General features: G+C 41.8%; 2 protein-coding genes across 2 annotated transcripts; both read left to right on the top strand.

Annotated features, from left to right (window-relative positions):
* The first annotated feature begins 1,535 nt into the window (after positions 1–1,535).
* On the top strand, positions 1,536–5,205 carry LOC134470126 (interferon alpha-inducible protein 27-like protein 2A). Its single transcript, XM_063224144.1, has 4 exons — positions 1,536–1,817; positions 1,951–1,983; positions 3,901–4,062; positions 4,532–5,205. The coding sequence occupies exons 1-4, from the start codon at positions 1,808–1,810 to the stop codon at positions 4,618–4,620; spliced, it is 294 nt and encodes a 97-aa protein (XP_063080214.1). The 5' UTR covers positions 1,536–1,807; the 3' UTR covers positions 4,621–5,205.
* A 7,982-nt stretch (positions 5,206–13,187) lies between these two features.
* On the top strand, positions 13,188–24,664 carry LOC134469851 (interferon alpha-inducible protein 27-like protein 2A). The gene is made up of 4 exons (XM_063223879.1): positions 13,188–13,197; positions 13,317–13,349; positions 23,862–24,023; positions 24,408–24,664. The coding sequence occupies exons 1-4, from the start codon at positions 13,188–13,190 to the stop codon at positions 24,491–24,493; spliced, it is 291 nt and encodes a 96-aa protein (XP_063079949.1). The 3' UTR covers positions 24,494–24,664.
* The last annotated feature ends 2,747 nt before the right edge of the window (positions 24,665–27,411 follow it).

Here is a 27,411-nt window from a genome sequence, read left to right as displayed (position 1 = left end):
GGCAAACAGTGATTTCCATTGTAAAGTTGTATAAAAATAATTATTTAGGCAGACTAGTGTGTGCACTTACTTTTTTGGTTGAAAAGATGGGAGCATGGGAGGTGGTTTGAGATGGAAACATTTCATCATGGTATAATGCCTCAATTATTGCCTGAGTGTATATTAAAGCGCCTGTATACGTATGTATGTGTACGTTGGTGTTCCAATAAGAATGTCTTCTCTGCCACACTTGTGTGTGTATGTACTCTCTCAATGTGTGGTCCATCTGACCATTGCCATGTTATGCTTGATTGTTATTTACATTAAGAGTGGCGACAGGGTGGGGATGAGGGAGTGAATGTAGTGTATGTGGGTAGTAAGTGTTGTCTTTTCAGTGACAGTGTTCGTATTGTAATGGACTCTACCGGGGGCCTATTCGAAAACAAGACCAATACATTTAATTAATGCAGAATTAAATTGAAATGGGGGAAATATTCCAATATAAATTATCAATTTATTAACAGTCTTAAACATGTGTGCAGGTCTAAATCATGTCTTTTCATCCAAATCTTAAACCCGAGCACAGCAATGAATTCCCCATGTATGAAAACCTATAGCTGGCATAATATATTTAAGAGTTGACCTTGTTTAATCAAAGACATGTACCCTGCAGTCTGGTGACGGCGGCCATATTGGATTCCTTCATTTTGAGGTACTATGGGATTTTTTGAGCCTGGTATACAGCAGATTTGAGTTAAGCATCTTTCAAAACCCATGGAAATGCTGTAAACCAAACATGAACAATAAAAAGACAATTTATCCTGGAAGCAAAAATATGGACACAGAGAAGTGTAGCATTTTTGGGTCAAAAAACAGTGCTTTTTTGGTGGTGTCATCCCATGTTCTACTGCCAATAACTAAAGAATGGAAATAGGTAAACTCACACTTCTTTTTTCAGGTGAAAGTAGACAGTTCAGTGCAGTTTTTGGTAGTATTGGTGTTCACAAAGACATCAGACATCATTTTCTGTTGATCTTGAAAGTTTGATCATAATGTTAAAAATCGTTGACAATATGAGGCTGCCTGTTTTAAAAAAGCTGCCAGCCAATTATATAAGCATTTTCTTCAAATCTGACCTTAAATCTGATGACAGAATGGGGTTCCCCATATATGAAAACTTAAAAATAAGTCTTATTTTCATATTCATACCTTGTTTAGTCAAAAAGAAAAGGGATTGCGAGATTTTAACCTGGTGTCGGCGGCCATATTGGATTTTGACAGTTTGAGGCATTTCCGTACATTTTTGCGCCCGGTATACAGCAGATTTGGATTCAGCACCCTTGAATACCCCTAAATCAATTGTATACCAAAAATTAACATGATTTGCCTTCAGGACCTTAAATAAGCACATTTTCTGAAATTCTGCCTAGACTATATATACCACTTCGCTAGATACGATCTACTTCGGAAGACCACATGAATGCACCATCCGCGTTCTACGTAGACTACACCACTGCCCTTCCCCCGTATCCTTCTAGTCTACCGGGGGGGCTGTACCGCCCCCGTTGAGAAACACTAGACGTTTAGATGGCACATGGTACCCATAGTACACCTGTTTTTATTGGAATATTGCCTCCATCAATTCCAAGTTTCATTTCTCTGGAAAACGGGCATGGGGATCGGTAGCCGCTTTCAGTTTCGTTTCCCAGCGCACCAACCAACGTAGCCTATAATAATCCACACTTCACTCATACGTCTAGCAGAGGAGAGGAGTAATTGTGGGACAACGCAGCATACCCGAGTCGGTCTGAGTTCTGGTGACTACAAAATGGGTCTTTGTAAGTAGCCTAACTTCACAACATTTTTCTATTGCTTTTGTTTTGGCGCTGTGCTGTCCCAACATGCAGCGGTGACAAACTTGTTTGCTAAATTTTAATGCCAAATTTGTTTTTTGTTTGTTCGTTTTCGCAGTGACAGCTCTAGCAGCAGGTGCACTGGGAGCAAGTAAGTTGACTTCTTCTTTCTGACCAGTTTGTTATAGGACTATCAGGTAGCCTACATGTGTGTTTTCTTGAGATGGCAACAGGAAGTGCGTGGAAGAGAGAGATAAAAGGACATTTTCGAGAAAAAAAAAAAACAGGAAAGGTTGTTGGAACAGACATGTTTGACGTTTGGCGATGTAGGACAGTTTAACAGACACTGAACGTCCTACGTATGAAAAATAAATAAAACGTAGGGCCGTTTGTCAGAACACAGGACTCGAACCCTGGTTCCCGGATTAACAGCGCAGTTACCCACCGCCTGAGCCATGGCAGGGCCAGAGATAGATGTTTTTTAGACTGATTCTCAATTAACGGAGCAGACACGTCGTGCGCACTTTCGCGCGCGCTAACGCGCTTCTTAGGTAGATAGGCACAGGATACGATATATCGCTCTGCACATCGCAGGTGTTCCGCGATTCTCAGAGAATGCGTGAGTGAAAGAAAACAAACAAACAAATAGCCTAAACAAACGGAAATGCACTATTATTGCTCCTAACGCTCATGGTCCTATACTGCACACAATTAGGCCTAACCAAACTTTTATCACAGACAGTTGTTCTGCACGAACTCAAAACAATCAAACTGATATAGAAAGCAATTCTAGTAGTAGTATGTATAGTAGTAGGCCTATATAAAATAGAAGTAATATAGGCTAGTATGTCAATGATTTTATACAATCCTTCAATACAGACCAGTAGGCCAACTTTTATGTTCTTAGTTTGAGGTGTTTTAATAAATTTAAATAAAATGATTGCATTGAGAGGCCTATACTGTCACGTTTAATTAGGCTACACTCATCGCCTTGTCATGAGGAAGAGGCCATTGACAACAGTTTCAAGTGTTCAATTTCACGAGTCACCCCATGCATAAATGAGCCATGGTGAGCAGTGATTCTCTTGAATGCTCTTTGGACTTGCAAAACCATAAATGGTCCAGATCATTGACCAAAGCACTGACCAAAGCACTGACAAGCACTGACCAAAGTTGTGGCATTATCAGCCTGTTATTAGGCCAGCTATTAGGCCCATTGTTAGGCTACATGTTTAGGGGACTTACTATGGCAATGTTTGTTATTTCATTATCAGCAGTTATTATATTACCAGGATCTTTAAAAAAAATATATGATCCGGTTGTACAATACTGTAACGTTTGAAAAGTAAAAACTAGTGGTGTCAACAATAATCGATTCGGCAAGTTCCAGAATCGATGCAGCATTTTTTTAAAGTTTAAATTACTTCCGTGGATATTTCAGGAGCAAATGAATGTTAAATTAAATAAAAGCACTTCAAGGCATTGAAAACTGAAAGACTCATATAGAAAACAGCCAATAAAATGTTGCTCAGTATCAAACTACTTGTATTGCCTCATCATGACTGATGAAACATTTGCTTTGCTTTCAGTAGAAATGTAATGCATTGCAATGCATCGTAGAATCGAATCGGATCGAATCGCTACCTCCCGAATCGTGAGGGCAGTGCCAATGCACACCACTAGTAAAAAGAAAACATCTGTTATTATGTGCTACGAGTGCTTTTGTGGTGTTATGGGATGGGATTGTGTAGGTGTGAGCCACCACTGGGGAAAATGTTTTTTTTTTATTTGTTGTTGTTTTTTTGCCTTAGTTGAATTAGTTCAACTTAATTTGTTTTATGTGGCATGACACACCTTTGGAATCAACTGTATTGTACCTGTTGAAGTAGGCTACCTGCTGGAAACCCATTGCACTGGAAAACAAGTGTCTAGCCTACTACTCATACAATGTGCCTTCCTTTCATGCATGCAAATGCATTATGAAGTACCATCAGCAAATCATGTTTGAGTTGCTTGACTCTCTTTTGGTTTTTTTATCCCTAATCCTTACCTGTTTTTGTGAATATAGCGGGTGCTGTGGTTGCAGCACCTGTCGTCTTGACCGCAGTAGGCTTCACTGCAGGGGGCATCGCTGCAGGGTCCATCGCATCCGGCATGATGTCAACCGCAGCATTGGCTAACGGAGGAGGGGTGGTAGCTGGCAGTTTGGTAGCTCTCCTGCAGTCTGCAGGTGAGTCTGGTCCATTTTGTTCATGTTTTGCAAGACAGTTCTCGGAGAAAAAAAACATCTTGCAACCAAACAATGCGAAGTGGGAGACTACATTGATACAGTAGTCTACGGCCAACACAAAAGCATCATAATGCCATTGCTATGACTTGATTGCACATCACGACTATGAATCCATGCAACTAGACTCAGCGTTGACACACAGTGATATTCTTGGAATGCCATCACAACAACACCAACAACAAAATGTCAGAACATTGGTGATGATCATTCATCATGAGCAACCAGATGGCATTTGGCCATCTTCATCTGCTTTGTCACTTTGCTAGCTTACCATTTAAATATTAGTCTTATGTAGGGGTGAATTCAGGTGAATTGGGTCACTTTGGGCCATTTACTTATATGCAAAAAAGTGGCCCAATTTACCTAAATTCACCATATGTTACTAAAAAAAATGGTTATTTTTCTGTAGGTGTGGTTGGTCTGTCTACAGCAGCTACAGGTGCAGTTGCCACTGGTGGGGGACTTGGAGCTGCGGGACTGGCTGCTATCCTCATCTAGAGAAGCCACATGTGGTTGCAGACAAATCATCAGAAGTACTATGTCTTGTCAATTAAAGGTTGTGAAGCCAAAATTAAGGAATATAAACATGAAGGACAATTTGGAATTTTATGTCATTGCTAAAATAAAATTTGATAATTTTGCCAGAAAAGCCTGACTGACAAATATATATCACTCAGTAGCTGCATACTCTAGTAGGTCTATGTTGTGAAATTAGGCTATGTTATAATCACTTCCAGACTTACCTTTTTAGGACTATTATGGTATGTGTGTGTGTGTGTCTGTGTCTGTGTCTGTGTGTGTGTGTGTGTGTGTGTGTGTGTGTGTGTCTGTGTCTGTGTCTGTGTGTGTGCACTTTCTGAACCATAGGCGCTGTGCGGCAGCCTCCACAGCTGCTGAGTGAATATTTATGTATGTGCCTGCGTATTTAAAAGCACTTTGAGTCAACTTCATAGTTGTGATATTGTGCTATATAAATACATATTGCATTGTGTTGTATTGTATTGTATTTTATACATATTTATATCAAACTACTGAATTGGGACAGAAAAAATACAGATCATATTTTGCTTGTTCTTTTACAAATGATTGTGCCAATGAATTATTAACATCTATTCTAAAACATCCTAAGTCATGCTTTGATGGTTGTTGATGTAACATGGTTTAATTCACCATAATGGCAGAAGAGTTTGATTACGAAATGAATAAATCCCAAGAAACAGGTTGCTAATGTGTTACTGAGTATCTTGCCTTTCCATGTGAAATGTTTCTAGATCAAAAAGTGTTACTGTTCAATCCAGTTCAATTTTAGTTTGTATTGACACTACATAGCTTAGTAATGCCATGCAGGGTTTATACAAGGGTTTTACGAGGGCAGTAGAAAAGAACTACCATGTATCTAGAATGAGCGAGGACATCAGCCCAGGCTGGGGGTTAGAGATAACAGTGTTGGCAGACCATCTCCCTTCATCTTGGCATTGTGCCTTCTAGAGTCAAGCCATGTCTGAGCCTCTTCTAGCGATTGATCTAAGCACAATGTGGGGACATAAACAAAAAAAACACCTTTGTATCAAGTAGGCTATATATTTTTTTCCTGTTATGGAACATGTGGAATAGGCTGGCTGGCCTGTTGGCAGTATGAGTGGGCTGCATCATCAGTTGATAGGCCTACTGTTGACTTATAGTTCAGGGGTCATAAAGGGACATTCCAACAGCTCCATAATATATAAGCTACCTGCTGTAATCAATCGTCATTTGCGTTATTCACCTGGCGGCCATTTTGACGTAATATGACGCTTGAGGTGTACGGAAGTAAAAAGTTCCATAGTGACTGACTGAATGTACCCCTGAAGTGTACCCCTCAACATCTTTAGAACGTTCCGGGTGAATAAGGCGAATAGCAGCATCAACCAGAGTTCCATGAGTGGGTTTGCTCATAGATGTGTATAGAAGACTAGATACGTCACCCCCTTCGCCGACAATGGAAGCCGGTGACGTATCTAGTCTTCTATACACATCTATGGGTTTTGCAGTCTGATGAACTGGCGTGTCTGATACAAGTGGAAAACATCAATTAGAAGTGATAGCACAACATCTCAGCACTAAATGTCAGGACAAAAATCACAGGAAAGGGTGGAATAAAATGGCAAAACAAAAACAAAAATAACAAAAACAACACTAAACTATACTGGTATGTCAGCCACACACCAAATATCTGTGAGCAGCCTGTGGAGAGGGTATAAAGTGTCTTGAGTTCACCAAGTGACTTGACATGGACAGCAGACATTCAATGCATTATCAAACAATCCAGGTAGTGATTATACTTTTTAAGCCTATTGTGGAAATTCACAGTTTGAAATACCTGAATCCTTCTACTTTCTGGGCAGTCTGGGCATCAGACCTGTACCCCAAAGGTTGCCGGTTTGACTCCCGAGTCCCAACCCGACAGGTTGGTGTGGGTAATAATTAACCAGTGCTCTCCCCCATCCTCCTCCATGACTGACCCTGAGCATGGTACCATCCCTCCCCACTTTTGGGTGCCATTGAGGGCTGCCCTCTTGCACGGGTGACGCATAAATGCAATTTCGTTGTGTGCAGTGTGCACTTGTGTGCTGTGTCACAATGACAATGAAAGTTGGAGTTTTCCAGTTGGGCTTTCACCTTCACTTCACTTCCATTACTGCTCAGCAGTGACGACTGTCTTGACAGGTGCATCACCTCCTGGCATCTCTCCCTACCCTGGGGAACATCTAGGACAGGTAGCTCCACTTTAAACTATAATAGCAGTGATTTGTTTCCAATGTCCATTCTTTTGGGTTTTTCTTGGGGCTCCCACTGACATTAGAATTGCCTCTGAGGTTGCCATATAGAGGGACACTATGACCTGATAACTAGGCCCATTTACCCCACTGGCCATTCAGCAGCATTGCAGAACATAATTTCAGCCATTAAGACTCAGAGAGAGGAATTCGTTTCAACAATTTAATGTTGACATATTTGACAATGGAGTTGACAGAAGGTAGACAGTCTTTGGTGTAGGTCCAATCATCAGCCCGGCCCAGGTCATGCATCAGCGGATCTAGGAGAGCCTGCCGTAGCCGTGCAGCAGGAACTGGACCTTTAACCTCCCGGACAGGTAGGCTGGACCAACCTGGTGGAGGTGTTGATGGAGGAGAGATTTTAAACCGGCCGCACCTAGGACAGCAAGAAAGACACGTCGCTATTAAGGAAATGGCGACCGCTGATTGGCTCCTCAAGATGCGCACGTGACTGAGTCCTCCTGGCAGAACTACCGTAAGCTCCAAAGACCTTGCGAATAGTGTAAATGTGTGTGTCTGGTTTCATATGAGGTACAGGTAGGTGACCTGTGTGAAGTTTGTACATATTTTGAAAATATCAATAAAAGCATTTTTATTCGTTTGTGTAACTGTGAACGCAAAATTCACATTTGTGCACAAACCGTCTTTAAGATATTTAACTTTTAAGAGGTTGGTCTCCTTAGGTCACTCTGCACGTACCTGAGGCAGGTCAAGGGTCACAGGTGCTGCCCAAAACTGGTCATAATCACCATTCTTTTCAAGGTCATCATGCTAATTAAATAGGCTACATACTTCCATGACAATGGTTCATTAGAAATGGCAGTATTTTACGTTTTTTATTTCATTTGTGCATTTACAATAGTCTGTATGGCATATGCCATGTGTTTTATTGTAAATGAGCTTTCAAAATGTATTAGGACAACATTGTGATTTTAAGATAGTGAGTGTGGTACATGTTGGTAATACAGTACTGTAGGCCCAGGGGCTGTTCACTCACGGAACTTGCTACTAGCCACAACTGGCTAACCCTAACCACGGGACAGTGCAAAATGAATGGGTGTCAATGGAGTTTTTTACCATTATAATTTTTGTGATTTTTTTTAAATTTTTTGTCCTGAAATATTAATATTAAGTTCTAAGCTAGAAATAATAAGACCCCATTTGAGTAGCGTTTCGATTATTTTGCGCCACTAGATTATTATATACTGGGTCACAAAGCTCAATTTTTATGGGGCCAATCCCATAAACATTAGCACGATGCTAGCGAGTACAGGTTGAAATATTCTAACCTGCTGTAAAACTACACCCCTGAACGATTTGTCAATACAGCCTATTGTTAAACAACAGTCATAGTGCTTACCAGGAATGTTTTGTTGATAATATTTGTGACTGGAAATGGCAGTAGCAATGTATTTAGCATGGGTTCCCCTTTCCATTCCATACATTTTCCCACATGAAGGACTGGCCTACGCTCGTTACTGCAGTATGCATGCAAAGCTAACTGGCTACAATAGGAACCAATGAGACTGAGCCTTCTCCCCTGTGTTCTAATTTCTCTGGTAGGCCTAACTGTTTTGCTTTAAATTATGTGTATTAGCGTTATCTGGTGGTGGATACTGGTAACTTGCATTTTACTATAAAAAGTAAAGAGCGACTCCAAGTGGTATAAGAGTGCAGTTACAGTTTGTAATTTCCCTTTTACCTGCCTGCCTGCCATCAACATTTAGGCCTACGTTTTTTGACGCAGAGTTAAGATATACTTAATATGCTTCATGATGGAGGCAGTGCTCATTTAGAGATAAAAAAACAAAGCCTTGTATCATTTTGGGAATGTTTTAACAAATTGCCACCCACACTTTCACTAATGACTACTACAAATATAATTTCTAGTGCACCTGTTGTGCTGGTGATAAATGGGCTTGAGTTCTGTAACAAGGTAGCCTAGAAGGTGTTTGAATAATGATGGCAATATATTGTAATGCACTTGACTTGTAACACACAAGTCAAACACAAATCTTTACGAAACAATGAGCTTGCCCCAGTAGCAGATCTACTGTATGTCACGGATCACGGGGGAACCCCAAACCTTTGAACGTTTATGGATGCACCCCTCAATCCTCTTTTCTCCATAAAATGACATTAGGTCCTCGTTTGAAAGGCGCTTTGGTTATAAAGCATCTGCCAAATGCAAACAAATGTAATGTAATGTAATGTAATATAATGTAATGACATTTCCTTTCTCCCTTGTCTGTGCCTTCAGGTTCAGGGCAGTAACTGCAATGTCTGTAGTCCAGAGTGCAGAGTGTTGAGTCCTGAGTCCTCACTGCTCATGCCTCCTTTACTATGCCATGTCTGGGGGAGTAGCCTCACCTGACAGCTGCAGGCAATGTGTCTGGAGATGGGACTAGCCTAAAATCTAAACTATATTCTATATGCTTTAAAATGACTAATTTTCCCTATTAGCATGTAACATTATAAACATCTCCAAAAATGGTCTTTGTGTCACTGAAGAGCCATTTTTTTAATAATTGTAATACAATTTCTTGCCTCATAAATCATCATTATGGGCAGAGTAGGCTGTTTATGTAGGCCTACATTCGATGGAAAAGAACTTCTGAACAGCACCAATTATGTGCCAAAATGTCCTTGATTGTGATGGAGGAATAGTATAAAATCATTTCTGTTTTTGTTTTTTTGTTGTTTTTTCCCCTCAAAATTCTGAATTAGCACGCCAAGTATTAAATCTGTGCCAATGAGATCCAAAATTGTCTGGTTTCACTCACAATGACTCTAAAAGAAGAATAGAACTTTATGTTTTCAAGACTTTATGTTTTCAAGTCCAAAAGGTGGAAAACAGACTTACAGGAGGATAGGCCTATCTCAGAGGAAGACCGGTCTGAAGCATACACTTTAGCTCATTCACAAATCATGAAAACAAATTCTAAGTTACTACAATAGAAATGGATGAATAGACTTGGTTGAATAGGTTGTCTTCCTTTTTTGGGCTGACCTTTTCCTAACCTATAGAAAGCCTCAAGCGAATAACATAGCCTCCTACTGTTCTCATTATGACGTGAGTGGGGCTAATTTATGCAGATGTTAAGTATGGGTTTTGTGCAGGTATGCAGTAGGCTAATTTACATTGACATTTGTGTGCTATCCTAGTAACCGGTTTCTCTAGATTTAGAATGACTATGCACAACAATGACATTCTTGCTGATACATTTTCAGCAAAGAATCCCTAATTTATTTTTGGTCTGACTGTCAGAAGAACCAGGTTGATAGCATTCCATTTGTCATATTTGCCTCCCAAGAAGGTGGATCAGACCCATCTGCGTCATCTGTTTATAACCAGACTGTTTATAACCAGGCAAAATGGTAAACAGACACATTATGTTGTACATGGTAGGCCTATCTAAAAAAACGGCATGCCGCTGACAGCTACGGTAGGCCTACATAAGCCTACAATATGCTTATTATGATTTCTACTGTAGGCCTATCCATCTTGGTAGTTTTGAGGTAGCCTATTTCAAATCAGTTCGGTTCCTTTATAAAGATGTGTTGCCGTATAAAAAGTGCTGCAGTTTTTCAGAAGGGTTGTAAATTGTTGGCTTGGGACTTACAGTTTTTCTCCATTGTTTACATATAATTTCTGGTAATAGGCCCTCTGACACACAATTCTGAAAAAAAAATCACCCATTTAGGCTACCAAACACATCATTGAACGTCAAACACAATTACTTCTTTACACTCAAATTTCAGTTCTAAAACACACTTTTTCAAAATACTATAAACACAATTTTCTGGATTTGACACAATTTCAAGAAAAAAAGTTTGGTTTTCTCATGGAACACATCATTCCATACTATGTACACTTCCTCATCACATTGACAAACTCCTTTCATAGCTTACCTGTTTACAATCAGCTTCATCACCCCATAGGGACACACATTATATGTGATATTGAAGACATGAGTGGATGCCGTAAGAACACACATTTTTTGTAGAGTTTTTGAACGCTAAGGCTATGAAGTATAACCTATTTTCATGTGATTACCCAATATTTTACAGTAAATTTTACAGCAACTTTCTTCAGAAACTTTATTGATGTCACGAAAAACATGTTAGTGTAAATATTTTTGCCACACATCTAAAAACAATATTTCAGTATTTTACAACAGAAATAGGCCCATCTACCAGGGCCTATAGCCTACCCTATAGTAGTAAGCGGAACACTGAACAAAATAACTAGGCCTATCTTGCTGAGTAGGCTATAGAGTTTTACTATGCACATTAGTGTTAAAACGGTTCATCTTCATGTGAGTGCCAAATGATGGCTTGTGTTTGTCATTTGACAACAAAATCGCCCTTTTAGAAGAGAGTAGGTGGTCCATGTATTATCCGATCATTCAACTATTCCATAGGCCTACATTGTTTTGAGACAAACATTCATGTTGCAGGAGAAGTGAGGAGTGTTGTCTGTGTGCAAGTTTTTGGATTTGTGCATAGAGTTTTGAGAATTCGAGATATGATTCCAGAAAATTGTGTGTAGGCCTATCGACCGATCGATCGATCGAAAATCGACCATGGCTTTACTGTAGTAATCATGGTTTTACCATGTCATGGTCACTCTAAGTACTCTTTATCTGAACCACCCACCTTACTCTTACTCTTAAGACATTTTCACACCTAGTCCTCTTACGTAAAGTGAACCGAACTCAGTCCTCTTTAAATGGACACTGTGCAGGAAATGGTCAAAAAATGTAGTGCAACTATGCTGCTCATTGAAACTGGGCTGCCTATTGCCAAATTTGATATTTTTATGAAAGTTTACTAAGTAATAAACTAATATTTTATAGTATGGCCCAAGTCCAGTAATTTTTGCAGCTAAAAATGGCTATTTCTGGAAATTCAAAATGGCGGACCATGGAGAAGATCCCCCTTTTCATGTATGAAAAGTGCAATTTTTCCAGTCATAATGAATACTTAGAATTTGCTGGTGGTGGTAAGTATTCATGAAAAAGGTAATATAAGTGAATGGGTAGCATGAATTCTGGAAATTAACAACTAATCAATGGAGGTCTCAGTACGGTTCGCTTCCAAGGGGTCTGGGTAGGCCTACACGTTGGAGCGTTCACATAGCCTATACACAGAAAATACTGATCAAGTCTGAGTTCACTTAAATGGCTGAAAGGGACCAGATGTGAAAACATATGGCTTATCCAGTTTTTTTTGAGTAGCCTAACTAAAAACCGTGGTTTTATGAATCCTTTCACCATAGTTCATGGTTATTCATGGTTTTCATGTTTTTTCAAGCATGGTTTGTGACTACCATAGTCACATACATGCTAAAAAAAAAAAAAAAAAAACATGTTTAATTGTGGGTTTCGTTACCCAAAAAAATATGAAACCATGAACCAGTCACCAGTCATAGTGCCATAGTCATAGTGAACCATGCTAAAAAAAAAACCTAAAAAAAAACATGAAAACCATTACCATGGTGACGTAAGGGCCTTAACAATAGAGAGAGAAAAAAATGTAAAGCAGAGCCAACACTGCATAGCCCATCTCAAATCAACAGCTGAGTAATTGAGTGCATTACAATATGCGGCCTTCCCTCCTCCACTTGTGCTGGTCTCCTCGTACCAGGAAGTAATAGGCCTATGTCATGATGACATCACTGACAACAGCATTGTGTTTCAATATCTTGCAAAAACTCAATTGTACAGTCTTTTTCTCATTTGCAATTGGGATGGTGAATGAAAAACAGTCCCTCAAAAGTTGTTGTGGCTAGGCTGACAGCTGGGAAACTTTATGGTTTTCTCCACGGAGGATGGGCCAGGAGGCGCCTGGAGGCCATTGTGTAGGTTGGACCATTCCCTACAAGTGGGCTGCAACCTGTGAATAAACGTAGCCATGGTCCTAAAAATTATCATATGGGGGGGGAGCCTACACGAACCAAATGGTTGTTTCAAGGACTGAATGAAAACTCAATGTGTTTGTTCATGGTAGCCTACAAACACGATAATTGTCGTAGAGGCCTACATCTGGCACACACCTCCATCAATTCCGAGTTTCATTTCTCTGGAACAGGGGCAAGAAGATCCGTTTTAAGTTTCGTTTCTTAGTGGCCCGCCCCAATTTGCGGCTACTCTACACACCGTAGCTTATAAATCAGTGCTACACACCCTCACCGGTATTCACTCGCGGGGAGAATATTCGACAGGACAGTAAAATCCACATCCTACGATGGGTCTCCGTAAGTACATTGGCAATATGTTTCTATCGTTTTGTTGTTTGTTGTTTGTTTCTTTATTTTGACGCAGTGCGGCCTACTAAATAGGCCTAATGTCAATTTGTTTTTGTTTGTTTTCGCAGTGACCGCAGTTATCGCCACTGCAGTGGGAGGAGGTAGGTGACTTTTTCTTTCTGACCAATATATAAACCAGCCTATAGTTTGATAGCCTATAAAAGTGCAGGTGGGAGGCCGGTGTGACCAGTGGTCTCCAATTAACTTTTCCCAAGGGCCAAATAAAGTAGAGCAAGCGAGGTCGCGGGCCAGACCACCCCCCAAATAAATAGGCTAAATAAAATAATAAAAAATAATAATTTAAGAAAATAGAAACACTGTTGAAATATTAAAATATTAGTATTAGCTGTTGCACTATAGTGCCTGGAAGGAATGTAAATAAAGACCAACTGTGGACAAGTTAGCGAGAGAGAGAGAGAGAGAGAGAGAGAGAGAGAGAGAGAGAGAGCACGTTCAACTGCTGAATGCATGTTCAACTGCTGAACGTGCTCTCCAGCAAAGCCACTTCAGCCACGGAGGGAGGGAGAGAGAGAGCTAGGCCTACATGACAAGGTCTATATGTGAGCTAAAATCCCAATTCGGTCGAGGAACAAAAGTAATTTCCATAGCGATTAAATCTCATTGAATTCGTGCGCTGCATCTCACCTCTGCCTGAACAGAAAATAGGCCTAGGCCTACGCAAGCCCATGCTACAGGTGGCACCCAGGCAGAAAAAATAGGCCTAGTTAGTTTCCAGGAATGCTCGTCTATATTCCTTTATTTTTGCGGTCGTTTTCGAAATTCATGTTAGTTTTCCTCCATCGCATTCCCGATATATCATCTCAACTGATCTCGCATAACGCGCTCCTACCAAACTACTATTTTTAAGAAAAATTTGCCACACAGAACTTTCCATTGACTTTCAATGGGGTTTCATGTCTGGCTAATTAGAATTGATTTTTCTTAAAAAATAGAAAAACTTGGTATGGAAATCTATAGAGTATAATGAAGAGGGAAGTGTGGGTCACCAGATCAAAGAACAAAAAACAGCTGACAGCTAAGCATCAATGATGTCTGGGCTTTCATAACCCTCATGCAATGTCACTGCCATTGACTTCAATGTTAATGTCAGCAGTCTAACCCATGACTGCGGTTTTGAGTAATGAACAAGGCTGAGACTTTTTAAAGCCTCAGGAAGCTTTTACCAGTGTTTAGAGTTAATTGGTTAATTCAGATGATTAGGTTAATAGCTTGTTTAGACAACCTTTTCATGATATGCAAATTTTTTTAGATGGAAATTTTGGGTTTTCATGAGCTGTATGCCAAAATCATCAATATTAAAACAAAACAAGACCTGAAATATTTCAGTTGGTGTGCAATGAATGTAAAACATATGGAAGTTTATTTTTTTATCATTACATTATGGGGAAAAAATGAACTTTGACACAATATGCTAATTATTTGAGAAGGACCTGTATTTAACTTTTAGATTTAGATTTGTTATTTAGATTGAACATTTCAGATTTAACATTTAGATATATTATTTAGATTTAACATTTAGATATAACATTTAGATTTAACATTTAGATATATTATTTAGATTTATATTTCATATTTAGATATAACATTTAGATTCAATATTTATATTTAATATTTATATTTAAGATTTAGATTAAACATTTAGATTTAGATTTATTATTTAGATTTGACATTTAGATTTTATATTTTTATATATTATTTAGATTTATATTTAACATTTAGATACATTATTTAGATTTAACATTTATTGTTCTAAATGTGTAAAAAGGGGAGTCTGAAAAATTCACACCATTTTTAAAACACTGTTTTAAGCTAAATGTGACAAAATGTTGATGGAATTTAAGCTAAATGTGACAAAATGTTGCTAAAATTTTCAGCACATTCAGCTTTACAAACGGCGCCCCATACGCCTACTGTTCTCAGATGCTCTCAGATACATTAGGAATATGACACTTCCTTACTACAGATATGGTCAGCCAGACCTTTAATATTACGAGTGCAAGACAAAGAAAAGCTGATATAATAAAGACATACAAAAGAAGCAAAGGAGAATCGTTTACATCTGAGAAGAGAGTTGAGAAAACTCAGACGCCTTGGCTTAAATAACTGTGCGCTTCGCGCCTCATGACTCTCCAGGCGGGCTGCACCCAGGCAACGTTGACCTTCAGGAATACTCAGCAAATCTTCTACCTGGCTCTATTTCCAAGACATTTTAAGGAACTGGTTTAGTTTTTGTCCTCCCTTCTTTTGGTAACGACTGTTCTCTGGAGCTTGAATTGCGTTAACGTCTCTACGGGCTACTACCTTGCATAAATTAGACTAGGCCTATACTTCCAAATACGGGATGATTGTCATCCAAACTTAAAATAAATGTGAGTAAACAAAAGACAAAATGTATCTGGCCTCCTAAATAGGCTGCATAAAAATAGGGAAGGAGAGAATTCATTTTCATTCATTCCTCATTTTCAAACAGAAGAGAGGAGAGTGCTTCGACACCGCACAATTGCGAATGGTCGTGGTCGACGCAATGATAAATAACGGCTTGTTTAGATGTAGCAGACAACAGATTTGCACTTCACCATTTTCCCTCATTGTCAATGTCTGTCATGAGACTGTTAGTATAAGATTTAACTGTTTGTGAATGCTTAGGAGAGATCACTGACGTTTTTGTGATCGCAAATCGCGCATGGCCACAAATAGGCGCATTTATGGTTTCATTTTTAAGGACCTCATGGCGGGCCAGAAATTTGCTGCCCGCGGGCCCAGTTGGCCCGCGGGCCGTTGTTTGGAGACCAGTGCTCTAGGCCAGTGGTTCTTAACCTGGGGTGCGGGCACCACCTGGGGATGCGGAGATTTCAGGGGGTGCACGGAATTTAGTTTGTGTTGAGGTTGTGACCAAAATTCTGTTAGAGAACATTATAATTAGCCCAAATCAAAACCAAATTCAAACCTGTTTTTGTCCCCATGTCAAGTCATTAATGTATTGATAATGTCTCAAGCAAGAATCATTGTAGTTAATCACTTAAATCATTTTTAGTGCGTATTCATGTGTAGAGGTTTGGTTTGGGGGTGCGCGGCTTGTCTTGGTCACAGCTAAGGGGGTGCGTTATGAAAAAAGGTTAAGAACCACTGAGTTAGGCTACTGCAAAGAGGGTGGAGTAACCAAGAGGCTTCAAAACCCGCCCACCCAATGCAAAAGCGTGTGCTCAAGTTGGGTCTCCTAAGGGGGCGTTGTCTGCACGAGAAGTGCGCTACCGCCATCTACATCACTAAGGGGACTCTATTTATTCTCAACCTCAGGACTCCGAAGGTCTCCTAACTGAAGGTCTCCTAAAGGGGCGTTCACCCAACAGAAAGTGGATACCAGAAATTAACTAGAATGACTTATCTCTGTGTCTATAAGATCTCTGTATCTGGGTCCAACGTATCAGGGGTTGTTCACTCGCGGAACTAGCTACTAGCCACAACTGGCTAACCCTAATCCTACCTAAGTGTAAAATGAATGGGTGTCAATGGAGTTTTCTACTATTATGATTTTTGTGATTTTTAAAATATTTTTTTTGCCCTGAAATAGTAATATTCAGTTCGAAGCTAGAAATAATAAGACCTCATTTGAGTAGCGTTTCGATTGTTTTGCGCAACTAGATTATTATATACTGGGTCACAAAGCTCAATTTTTATGAGGCCAAACCTGAACCTGAACCTGAACCTGAACTTGAACATTGACAGTGGGTATTTCTCAAAACCCAGTCTGCACACTTCCAAGTGTGCTCAACCGAATTAGTCACGCACAGTGATTGGATACTCTTTGGTGAACTCTATGGAGTATCCAATCACTGGAAGAGTGCAGACTAGGTTTTGAGAAATACTGCGAATATGGGGCAAAACCCATAAACATTAGCGGGATGCTAGCAAGTACAGGTCGAAATCTTCTAACCTACTGTAAAACACCTGAACGATTTGTCAATACAGCCTATTGTTAAACACCAGTCATAGTGCTTACCAGTAATGTTTTGTTGATGATATTTGTGCCTGGAAATCGCAGTAGCAATGAATTTAGCATATAGAGCTTGAAAGTGACGTCACTTCCCCCGATTTCATGGGACCTCAACGGCGTTTTTAGCCGAAAATCGTAGCATGTAATCCAATGGCGGTATTAAAATGATATTTCGATACCCTTCTAGTTGTGCCACAAGCTCCACAAATGTTGTTCCTGATATTTTTGTTTAATTTTTCGTACGGACCCCTAAACTTTTTAAAAAGCTGTGTTTCTTCACATTTTTCATGCAGACGGCCTTGGAACAAAACATTGATACTTCTGCATGAATAATCTTTATCTAGCCTCTTAAACAGCATTTTTATAGCCCAGCGCACGTAATGACTGAGATCAGAAGATATTTACTCACTACCATGTTAGATGGTCAGTTTAGGTCCCGTGAAATGCGGAACTAAGGGGCGGGACTTTCAAGCTATATGGGCTCCCCTTTCCATTCCACATTTTCCCACATGAAGGACTTACCAACGCTCGCCAACTAGTGGACACTCCATAGGAACTGCAGTATGCATGCAAAGCTAACTGGCTAGAATGGGAAGCAATCAGTGTGAACATTCTCCCTGTTGAGATTCTCTGCCTGTATCAACTGGCGACTCCAGATGATAGAAACACAGTGATTGGTCAAAACAAAATTCTATCAATCCTGGTCTGATTGCCCTAGCCCATATTAGGGCCAAAACATACCAAGGCGGAACGGAACGGTCGCAGGACGAACGCGGTCTTTCTGCTTAGTTTCGGCCGGCGTGTTTTTCTCTGCCTTTCACACTGACACCGTCGTCGTGCGCGGCCAGTCCTGTTCAAAACCCTCCCCACAGCCAAAGCTAGCATGCTACTCTGCCATTCATTTGAATGAGACACCGCCGGTCGCCGGCGTGAAAAATACGCTCGAGTTCTATTTTCCAAATGCAGCGCGGAGCGGAGCCGGCTCCCGCGCCGCTGACGCTCGACTACCGCCGGTTGGTGTGTAAGGACAGATATGTTTCAATGTATTTTCACTGACGCCGGTAAAAAATGCAGTCGTTCCGCGACACATACCGCTCTGGTGTGTAAGACCCCTTAAGTTACATCTAGGCTACAGCGTTGGGCAGGTGGAAGAAGTAGGCCTATTGAAGTTGTGTACTTAAGTAAAAGTACCCTGCGAAAAAATTACTCAAGTGAAAGTAAGTTGTACGGAAAAAGTTTCTGCAATGGTTTTCGGTTCTATTTGAACATGACTATGGAGTCCTGTTAATGTTTTTAAAAGTATATTTTCTGTCTGGGTGTCAATTTGGAAGAGGGGCTTGGTCCTGCCTCCCTGCCCGCAATCCCTATCCACGAAACACAACAGAAAAACCTAGGATAAATGTAACTAGTAACAAAGTCTTCTTATAGAAATGTAAGAAGTAGAAAGTAAAAGCAATTGTCAAAAAATGTAACTGACAACGCGCTAGCATTTTACTAATTGTGTGACATAGACACTTAGAATCACTTTTTAAGCATATGCGTGGCTCAAAAAATCTAAAACTCAGCCGTGGTTATTTTCTATACATACTCTTTTGAAAACAACATTGGAATGGCAAGAGAAAAAAATATTGAGATAAAGGCACCATAAGGGGTATTGCTCCATAGATCTCCATTCATTCCGGTCTCCAAAAATTGAGCGCCTCACCGGCCCCCATGTGGATGAGGGTGGAACTGCAACTAGAGCTCTAAACTTGCCTCGTTCGGAAACCGGAAATGCATCGTGAAACCAAGCATCGGTGTATCTGGACTTCCTAGACAATCTGTGGTGAAGCAACCTTTCAGTGCTGCTGTTAGCTCTGGTTAGATGGGAGCTGAGCTGTTGATAGGAAGAGTTGATACTGTCTTTGATCTTTGGTCACATGGTTTTAGGTGGGTTTACGCTAGCCTCGTTAGGTCCTGCTAACGGTTAGCTAACCCCATCTCTGCCGTAGGTTTGTGTTAGCATGTCTAGGTTACTTGTATCAATTCTACAAATTAGACCGTGCTGCTTTTGTTCTGACACAAATTGCCATTTTAGGTAAAGTAATTACACAGACCCTTGAAATTGTGTGCTTTGAAATGCGTAGAAACGGTTGTTATATCAATACTTCTCAGAGTCCCCAATGATAGTCTATGGAAACGGACGCTACATGGACCTAAGTGAAGGCTACGCAAAACTGAATGGGGACCGCGAGGTCGGCCATCTTTGACCATTATATGGTCAGTTTCGCTGGCAGTTTTGTCAGCGGAAGTTCCAGCGGGATCAAGGGCTCTGGATGGGAGGACGATGCCAACCTGAGACACTTTGACCAGAGAATCTTTTATGGGAGAGAGATACCAGAGAGGGTCTATAGAGGAGAGATTAAGCTGGCAGCTTCTTCGGGTGGTACTGTCCACGAGGCAGCGATGTTCAAGCAGAGGAGAGCCGTCAGAATGAATGGGGTCCTAAGCTTCACAATAGACGCAACTGATGTGTCGGATATGTAAGGTCACCTATTTTCATTTTGTTTTTCCTAAAGGAAGTGTAAATTACCCTTCCAAATGGCACTTGGTTTGATGTTTTAAACTCACTGCATTTTTTAAAAAAACACGCATTTTGTGCATGAAAAACGTGAAACTCAATTACCCAGAATGCTGCACGTGAGCTCTCTACCCGCGGTGATTCTGGAAAACAAACATGGCGGCGACTCGCTTTACTACCTTAAGAATGTGTTAATCCGACGCTAGATTTCTTAACTGATGAAAATCGAAGGCAGAAATCAACATTGTAGTGTCTAAATATGAGGTCGATTGGTCTATTTGTGGCGTACATCACGATCGGCCGAGTTGTTGGCCTCACGTTTGTCAGTTAGCCTGTGGCTAGGCTACGTCTCGCCTACGTTAGCATCCGGTTTAGTTCCCCATTCACCAATCGGATTTCGTCATTTCCTTAGCTAGAAGCTAGTGAAGACTGACTCACAAATGTCAAAGCTGTAAGAAACTAGACGGATATAACTCCCAGGTTACTGTGTTTTTAATTTTATTTTTTAATTTGCGGTCAGAGACGACCGTAATATGTTCAGGTTTCAGCTGCTAGCGAGGACTTATTGTGGGTGATTAGCCCCAGCCCAATAGGGGAACCCCAGTCTCCTCTGTCTGAACAGCGCCCCTAATGCAAATCCATTGAACTGCTGCCAAATTTTGTATAATGGGGCGAATAGGATGTGGAGCGGCTATAGGTAGACAGGCTATGGAGATACTTCGGGCTTGTTCTTGTCTGGTATCCATGTGATGTTGGGTGAACGCCCCTTTAGGTAACCTTCGGTTAGGAGACCTTCTGAGTCTTGAGGTTGAGAATAAATGGAGTCCCCTTAGCGCTGTAGATGGTGGTAGCGCACATCTTGTGCAAACACCACAAAAAGAGAAGGCGGGACAACGGCCCCTTAGGAGACCGTTCTTTGACCGAATTTGAGCATACTCCTTTGTATTGGATGGGCGGAGTTCGACATATCTTTCTCTCCTATACTACTCATAAATGGCCAGCCGGGTACTTTGCTCGTCAATGTGCGTTACGCCCCTTTATGAGTGAAAACAAACCAAATGTCTCATCAACTTGCATGCTACATCGGCTTGTCTAAATGAAAGCAGAACACAACATGCTTCAACCACGACTGTTTGGCTCTATAATTTGAACTGTCGGCAACACAACACGTTTTCGGCATGTTGCGTGTGAACAACGATAGCCTACAGGTTCGTATCTTTCGTTTATTAAACCCCAACATCACCAATTGACTTGCATGGGTTGTTTTCCCCCACAAATGGGCGTAACGCACATTGAAAACGTCACGCCGTTCATGAGTATACGATGTTTGCTTTGACGTCACCAGAGCCCCACCCACATTGATCTCCTTAACATAATGACTCATTTGCAAGTCGTGATCTTGAAAATGAAAATGCAAACCGAGGAATGAAAAGGAAATTGCAATCTGTCCCTGTTTTCATTTTAATTTCCATCTGGGCCACACTGGGAAAACCACAAGACCACTCAAAACCCGGATTGCAGAACACAGATCCACAATCCGCAACCATGACAGCAAAAGTCCTGTGGCATTACATTTTACATTACATTACATTACATTACATTGCATTTGGCAGACGCTGTATAACCAAAGCGACTTAATAATCAAGCCAACATCACAAGCAAATACAAAGTGCACAGGAGATATACAGAACAACAAGTGTAATTGCAAAGAGGGGTTAGTTTTGTTTGTTTGTTTGTTTTTAATAAAGAGGAAATAACGAGTACACACACACACTCACAAACTAAACTAAGCTAAACATCATGTCAGGAGTCTGCCCTGGGGCAAGGCCAGTTCAAGCATTAGTCTAGTAGATTCTCTTGAAAGAGGAATGTCTTTAGTTGTTTCTTGAAGGCTGCAAGAGATGTGCTTAGTCTTGCTGCCTCTGGGAGACTGTTCCACCACTTGGGTACCACAACGGAGAACAATCTTGACTGGGAGTACCTAGAGCGACTGGATGGCAGAGCCAGACGGCTTGTGCTGGATGAGCGCAGTTCTCTTCCAGTAACATAAGGCGTTAGTAGGTCCTTCAGATAAGCTGGGGCCGTTCCTGTGATGGTTTTGTAGGCAAGGGTCAATGCCTTGTACTTGATCCGGGCGGCGATCGGTAACCAGTGCAACTCAATAAATAGAGGAGTAACATGGGTCCTTTTGGGTTGATTGAATATCAACCGTGCCGCCGCATTCTGGATCATCTGCAGAGGCTTTAGCGCACAAGCAGGTAGACCTGTCATGAGTGAGTTGCAGTATTCAACGCGGGACAGGACCGTGGCCTGGATATTGTGTCAGCACAGGTCTGATATTCCGTACGTTGGACATCTGGATTCGACAGGTCCGGGTGACCGAGTTGATGTAGTTGGAGCATGACAGCTCATCATCAATCATGACGCCAAGGTTTTTGGAGACTTTGTTTGGGGTCACGATGGTGGAGCCTATCTTGAGGTTGATGTTGTGACTGAGCGGCTCTTTAGCTGGGATCACCAGGAGCTCTGTCTTGGCCAGGTTCAGCTGTAGGTGGTGGTCCTTCATCCATGTTGACAAATCGGTGAGGCAGGCAGAGATGCGTTCCGAAACCGTGGTGTCCTCTGGACGGAACGACAGGTACATCTGGGTGTCATCAGCATAGCAGTGGTAGGAGAACCCATGTGTTTGAATGACACGTCCCAGGGAGGAGGTGTATATTGCAAACAGAAGGGGTCCCAGCACTGATCCTTGGGGTACGCCTGTGGAGAGGGTGTGAGTCGTAGACAGCTTCCCTTGCCATGACACACTGAAGGTGCGTCCAGAGAGGTAGGAGTTGAACCATGAGTGGACAACGCCTGTGATTCCCATGGCTGTGAGTATCCTCAGGAGGATCTTGTGGTTGACTGTGTCAAAGGCTGCAGACAGGTCTAGTAGTATGAGGACCGAGGATAGTCCTTCCGTTCTTGCAGTCCTTAGAGCTTCAGTCACTGAGAGTAACGCAGTTTCAGTTGAATGTCCACTTCTGAAACCAGATTGTTTTGGGTCAAGTAATCCGTTCTGATTTAGGAAGTTGGTGACCTGCTTTGCAACTGCCCTTTCTAGCGTCTTGGATAGGAAGACTTTTACACAAGCATCACACACCGTAGCTTCCCTGCAATACACTGGCATCGAACACATCAGAGCCCCCAGCCGAGGTGGTGATATCAACTCTCTATTGCTTAAAAGAGAGGCTTACTAGAGTTATACGTTGGACACTCTGTCCCCAAAGGGACTGAATGAGGAGTTTGACCTTAGACCTTTTTTTGTAATGTTGTGTGTTGACTAGGTGGGATATTTTTTAATCCGTCCTAGCATCTCTATAAGACGAAATGTCCGTTCTTCCATCGGTCTGTCTATCTGTCTGTCGGTCGGTCCCTCTGAAAAGCATTCTCTAAATTGTCATTCCCTCCTGTGTCCACAAGGCGGCAGTGCATAGACTGCCGCATCTTTGTCCACTTGACGGGCTTGTTGTTTAATGTCTTACAGAACTGGAACTTTGTTCATTATCTGTTTCCACCAATGGAAGTGACTTGATGATATCTGAACCTCTTATCTGATGAACTCTATGCGTAGTTATGTTTCCTTTTACATTCTGTGATGTTTTCCCATTTTATTGTATATATTGTAAACATTGTACATGCGCTATATGGGTTTATGTTGCACACATCACTTGTCCCAGTTGATTGACATCAATGGGGATCACCTGGATGGGAGTTGAACCACCCATGTTGGGATCATGGGTAGTTAAACTGTGGTTATGTGTTTGTAATGTCTGATGAAGGGCATGCAGCCCGAATCGTCACATTAAGCTTAAATAAGAGAAAGGGGAGCTTGGCATCACGCTTTTTGAAAACTGAAAATACTCATGCTATGTGTCTTCCTTCCATGACTAACTTTTTATGCCAATATATAATAAAGTATCATCAGAAACATGTCTGGGTTGTTTGGCCCTCTATTGAATTGATATCCCTTATCCTTACCTGTTTTTGTGAATATAGCGGGTGCTGTGGTTGCAGCACCTCTCGTCCTGACTGCAGTAGGCTTCACTGCAGGGGGCATTGCTGCAGGGTCCATCGCAGCCAGCATGATGTCAACCGCAGCATTGGCTAACGGAGGAGCGGTGGCAGCTGGTGGTACGGTAGCTCTCCTGCAGTCTGCAGGTGAGTCTGGTCCATTTTGTTCATGTTTTGCTAGACAGTTTTCAGAGAAAAAAAGCATCTTGCAACCAAACAATATAAAGTGGGAGACTATAATTGTACAGTACACCCAACAAAAACCATCATAATGCCATTGCTATGACTTGAGTCCACCTCACGACTATGAATCCATACAACCAGACTCAGCATTGACATGCAGTACAATGACATTTTCAACTACAAAATGACATCACAACAACAAAAAAAGTCAGAACATTTGTGAGTGATTATCGCATTTGGCTATCTTCATCTGCTTTGCCCCTTCACTAGCTGCCAGTACTCTTAATTGAACAGTACTCTTATAAATTTAAAGATAGCATGTCACTAAAAGTGTTTATTTGTCTGTAGGTGTGGTTGGTCTGTCTGCAGGAGCCACAGGTGCCGTTGCGGGCACTACGGGCGGAATCGCTGGACTAGTAGCTCTCCTCATCTAGAGAAGCCGCATGTGTCAGCAGTGGCAGACAGATCATCAGAAATACTACGTCTGTCTTGTCAACTAAAAATGTTGTAAAGCCAAAATGAAGGAATAAAAACATGAAGGACAATTTGGAATTTTAAGTCATTGCTATGACAAGAAAATAAAATTCGATAATTTTACCAGAAAAGCCTGACTGATGAATATTTGATCACTCAGTAGCTGCGTACTCTAGTAGGTCTATGTGATGAAATTAGACATAGTCATTAGAGGTGCACCGAAATGAAAATTTGGGGCCGAAACCGAAACTGATTAATAATTAATCACTTGGCCGAATTCCGAATTCCGAAACCGAAACCGAATATTACAATTCAGTCAAAAGTTATCAAAAGTTAGGTTTTTCACCATTTTTAAATATTGGTTACATCTACGGTTTACAATAAATGTTTTGACATGTTTTTGAATAGATGTCAAATGTTAGAGTAGAACTGAAATTAGTTTATTTAATGCCCATTTTCAATTAATTTTCTATTCCAATTCGGCCACTTAGTTGGCTTTCAGCCGAAAACCGAAAGTGTCATTTTTTTTGCGTTTTCGACCGAATATTTTCTGTGGCCGAATTTTCGGTGCACCTCTAATCCTAATAATCACTTCCAGACTGATCTTTTTTAGGACTATTTGTGTGTGTGTGTTTGTGTGTGTGTGTGTGAGAGTGTGTGTGTGTGTTTGTGTGTGTGTGTGTGAGAGTGTGTGTGTGTGTGTGTGTGCGCATTTTCTGAACAATTGGCGCTGTACGGCCGCCTCCAGAGCTGCTATGTGAATATACATGCAAGCAAGCAATAGGCTATATAAATAGTGTGCAAACATGCAATATCACAAGGTAGGCTACCACTACGAATACCACAAACACTATGTGCAAAAAATGCAAACTAACCCACTAGAGAAGGCAGTGTGTGCAAGATGCAATATTCAGGTTACAATAAATTACTTCACCATAAAGTAGGCTATACTATGAGCTGGAACAAACCCAGTAACACAGACAGAGAAAACACTCTGTGCACTTATTTTTGTTCACACCAAACAGGTAGGTTACTCAGCACAGCAAAGCACTCCACTCCAAACAGGCAATAGAAATGTGGGACAAAACACTACAAATAAGTTTGTGCACCAGGTTTGTCACAGTATCACAGTAATACCCAAAAGGCATTTACCAAGTCTACACAGCTACGGGAGATGAAGTCACAAAGGGAAACAACAAAACAAGATCAAAACAGAGCCTTCAGTCACAAGAGGGTAGGAGTGGCACCAACCAGCAATCAGCGCCTACTAAACTTCAGAACAGTGGATATGCACCACGTAGCACATTTTTACTTTCCTTAATCTGCCGGTTTGCGAGCGTTGTATGATGCGATCCGCCAGGCTTCTCGTCACCCCGGCGTCCTCTCCTTCCAGGCTGTGAGAACGTAGAGGGGAAATCACAATCATGGCCAAGCGGCAACAGTGTCAAGTTGAACTCATTCACACATTCGCGGGGAAGGCACAACTACTTCCCTTTGGTGAATGAATTGAGCGTGTTGTATGCTCGCTCTGGAGTGATGCGGTCCGGATGCAAGACGCGGCTCCCTTCTCTCTGCAGGCATCGGTAGTCTGTTGCATGACGGTGATTCCGTGGAGAGCCGTTTTTAAACCCCATTGGCGGTGGATCGTCGCAATCATTAGGAGCACCTGGGGAGGAAGTGTCACAAGCACAGCGCCTACAAACACTCGCGGCTGTCCCGCCCCTCATTTGTTTACAGTCACTCCTTGCCCCTGTTATAATTCCCCCCCATGTTAATAGTGCTCGTCCCCGAGCACTACTGAGAGTGTCCAATGTCATTTTGGGGATCAGCCAACACATATACGGTACATTGACCATGCAATGTCCATACAAGTGTCCGTTAACAATCGCCCCCCCCCAAACCCCCACTTATTTACAGTGATCGTCCCGAGCACTGGGATCGTATACAGAAAGTTCTGCAATTTGTCCACACATATACATTAGGTAGCAATCCCCCCACCCATTTCTTTACCGTGGAGTGTCGAGTCCGACCTTCAAGGCCGGTAGCACGCTGGTCGTTGGCCCCGAGTTTGTCTGACTGGGTACCATACCTGTCAACCATCCCTGATTTCCTGGGAAACTCCCTAATTTTGACTCATATCCCGATTTGAATTTTTCCCCGGAAATATCCCGGATTTTTCACATTATCAAAAAACACCGTCGGTCCAGTAGGCTATTTATAGGCTACCCACGGCCCTGTCCGATGAGCCACACCCCCTCTTGAAGAGAGAGGGTCTTACTTATCAAGCTACCTGCCAGAAGACGGTATGCCAGATACCACCAAGAATTGAAGTTCCTTGAAAATAGGAGCTGTCAACCTCGAGCTCCGTAGCGCTTGTGCGCCCACTCTTTTCCTCAGAAACCGTCAGTTCATGCAACGCATAAAACAGCCTCCAAGCAGCGTATCATGCGATTAACTTAATCACAACCTGTTCCGTACCTGGCCTGTAACGCAACTCATAGGAGTAGTTGGCCAACTGGGCGGCCCAGCGTTGTTCCGTCGCTCCCAGTCGTGCAGTCTCCAGGTGGACCAGTGGGTTATTGTCGGTAAAGACAGTGATGTGTGCGCCCCACAGATATTCCTTAAACTTTTCTGTGATGGCCCATTTCAGAGCCAGGAATTCCAACTTGAAGGAGCTGTAATACTTGTCATTGCATTTGGCAGGCTCCGGCTTGCGTACCCGATGACCCGCTCCTTCCCATCCTGGACCTGAGCCAGGACAGCCCCCAAGCCATCCAGGCTGGCATCAGTGTACAGTCTGAATGGCGCCTGAAAATCTGCATAGGCCAGGATGGGGGCACTGAGGAGGGCCTGCTTTAGATGGTCAAAGACAGCCTGG

This window comes from Engraulis encrasicolus, chromosome 19 (genome assembly GCF_034702125.1).
Source record: "Engraulis encrasicolus isolate BLACKSEA-1 chromosome 19, IST_EnEncr_1.0, whole genome shotgun sequence".
Classification (NCBI taxonomy): domain Eukaryota; kingdom Metazoa; phylum Chordata; class Actinopteri; order Clupeiformes; family Engraulidae; genus Engraulis; species Engraulis encrasicolus.
Note: the sequence above shows the minus strand (reverse complement) of the source record. Positions and strands in the feature narration are given on the sequence as shown.

Coding starts and splice junctions, on each gene's coding strand:
- LOC134470126 (XM_063224144.1), top strand. Junction 1,984..3,900: donor AGCAGGTGCACTGGGAGCAA/GTAAGTTGACTT, acceptor TTGTGAATATAG/CGGGTGCTGTGGTTGCAGCA. Junction 4,063..4,531: donor AGCTCTCCTGCAGTCTGCAG/GTGAGTCTGGTC, acceptor ATTTTTCTGTAG/GTGTGGTTGGTCTGTCTACA.
- LOC134469851 (XM_063223879.1), top strand. Junction 13,350..23,861: donor CGCCACTGCAGTGGGAGGAG/GTAGGTGACTTT, acceptor TTGTGAATATAG/CGGGTGCTGTGGTTGCAGCA. Junction 24,024..24,407: donor AGCTCTCCTGCAGTCTGCAG/GTGAGTCTGGTC, acceptor ATTTGTCTGTAG/GTGTGGTTGGTCTGTCTGCA.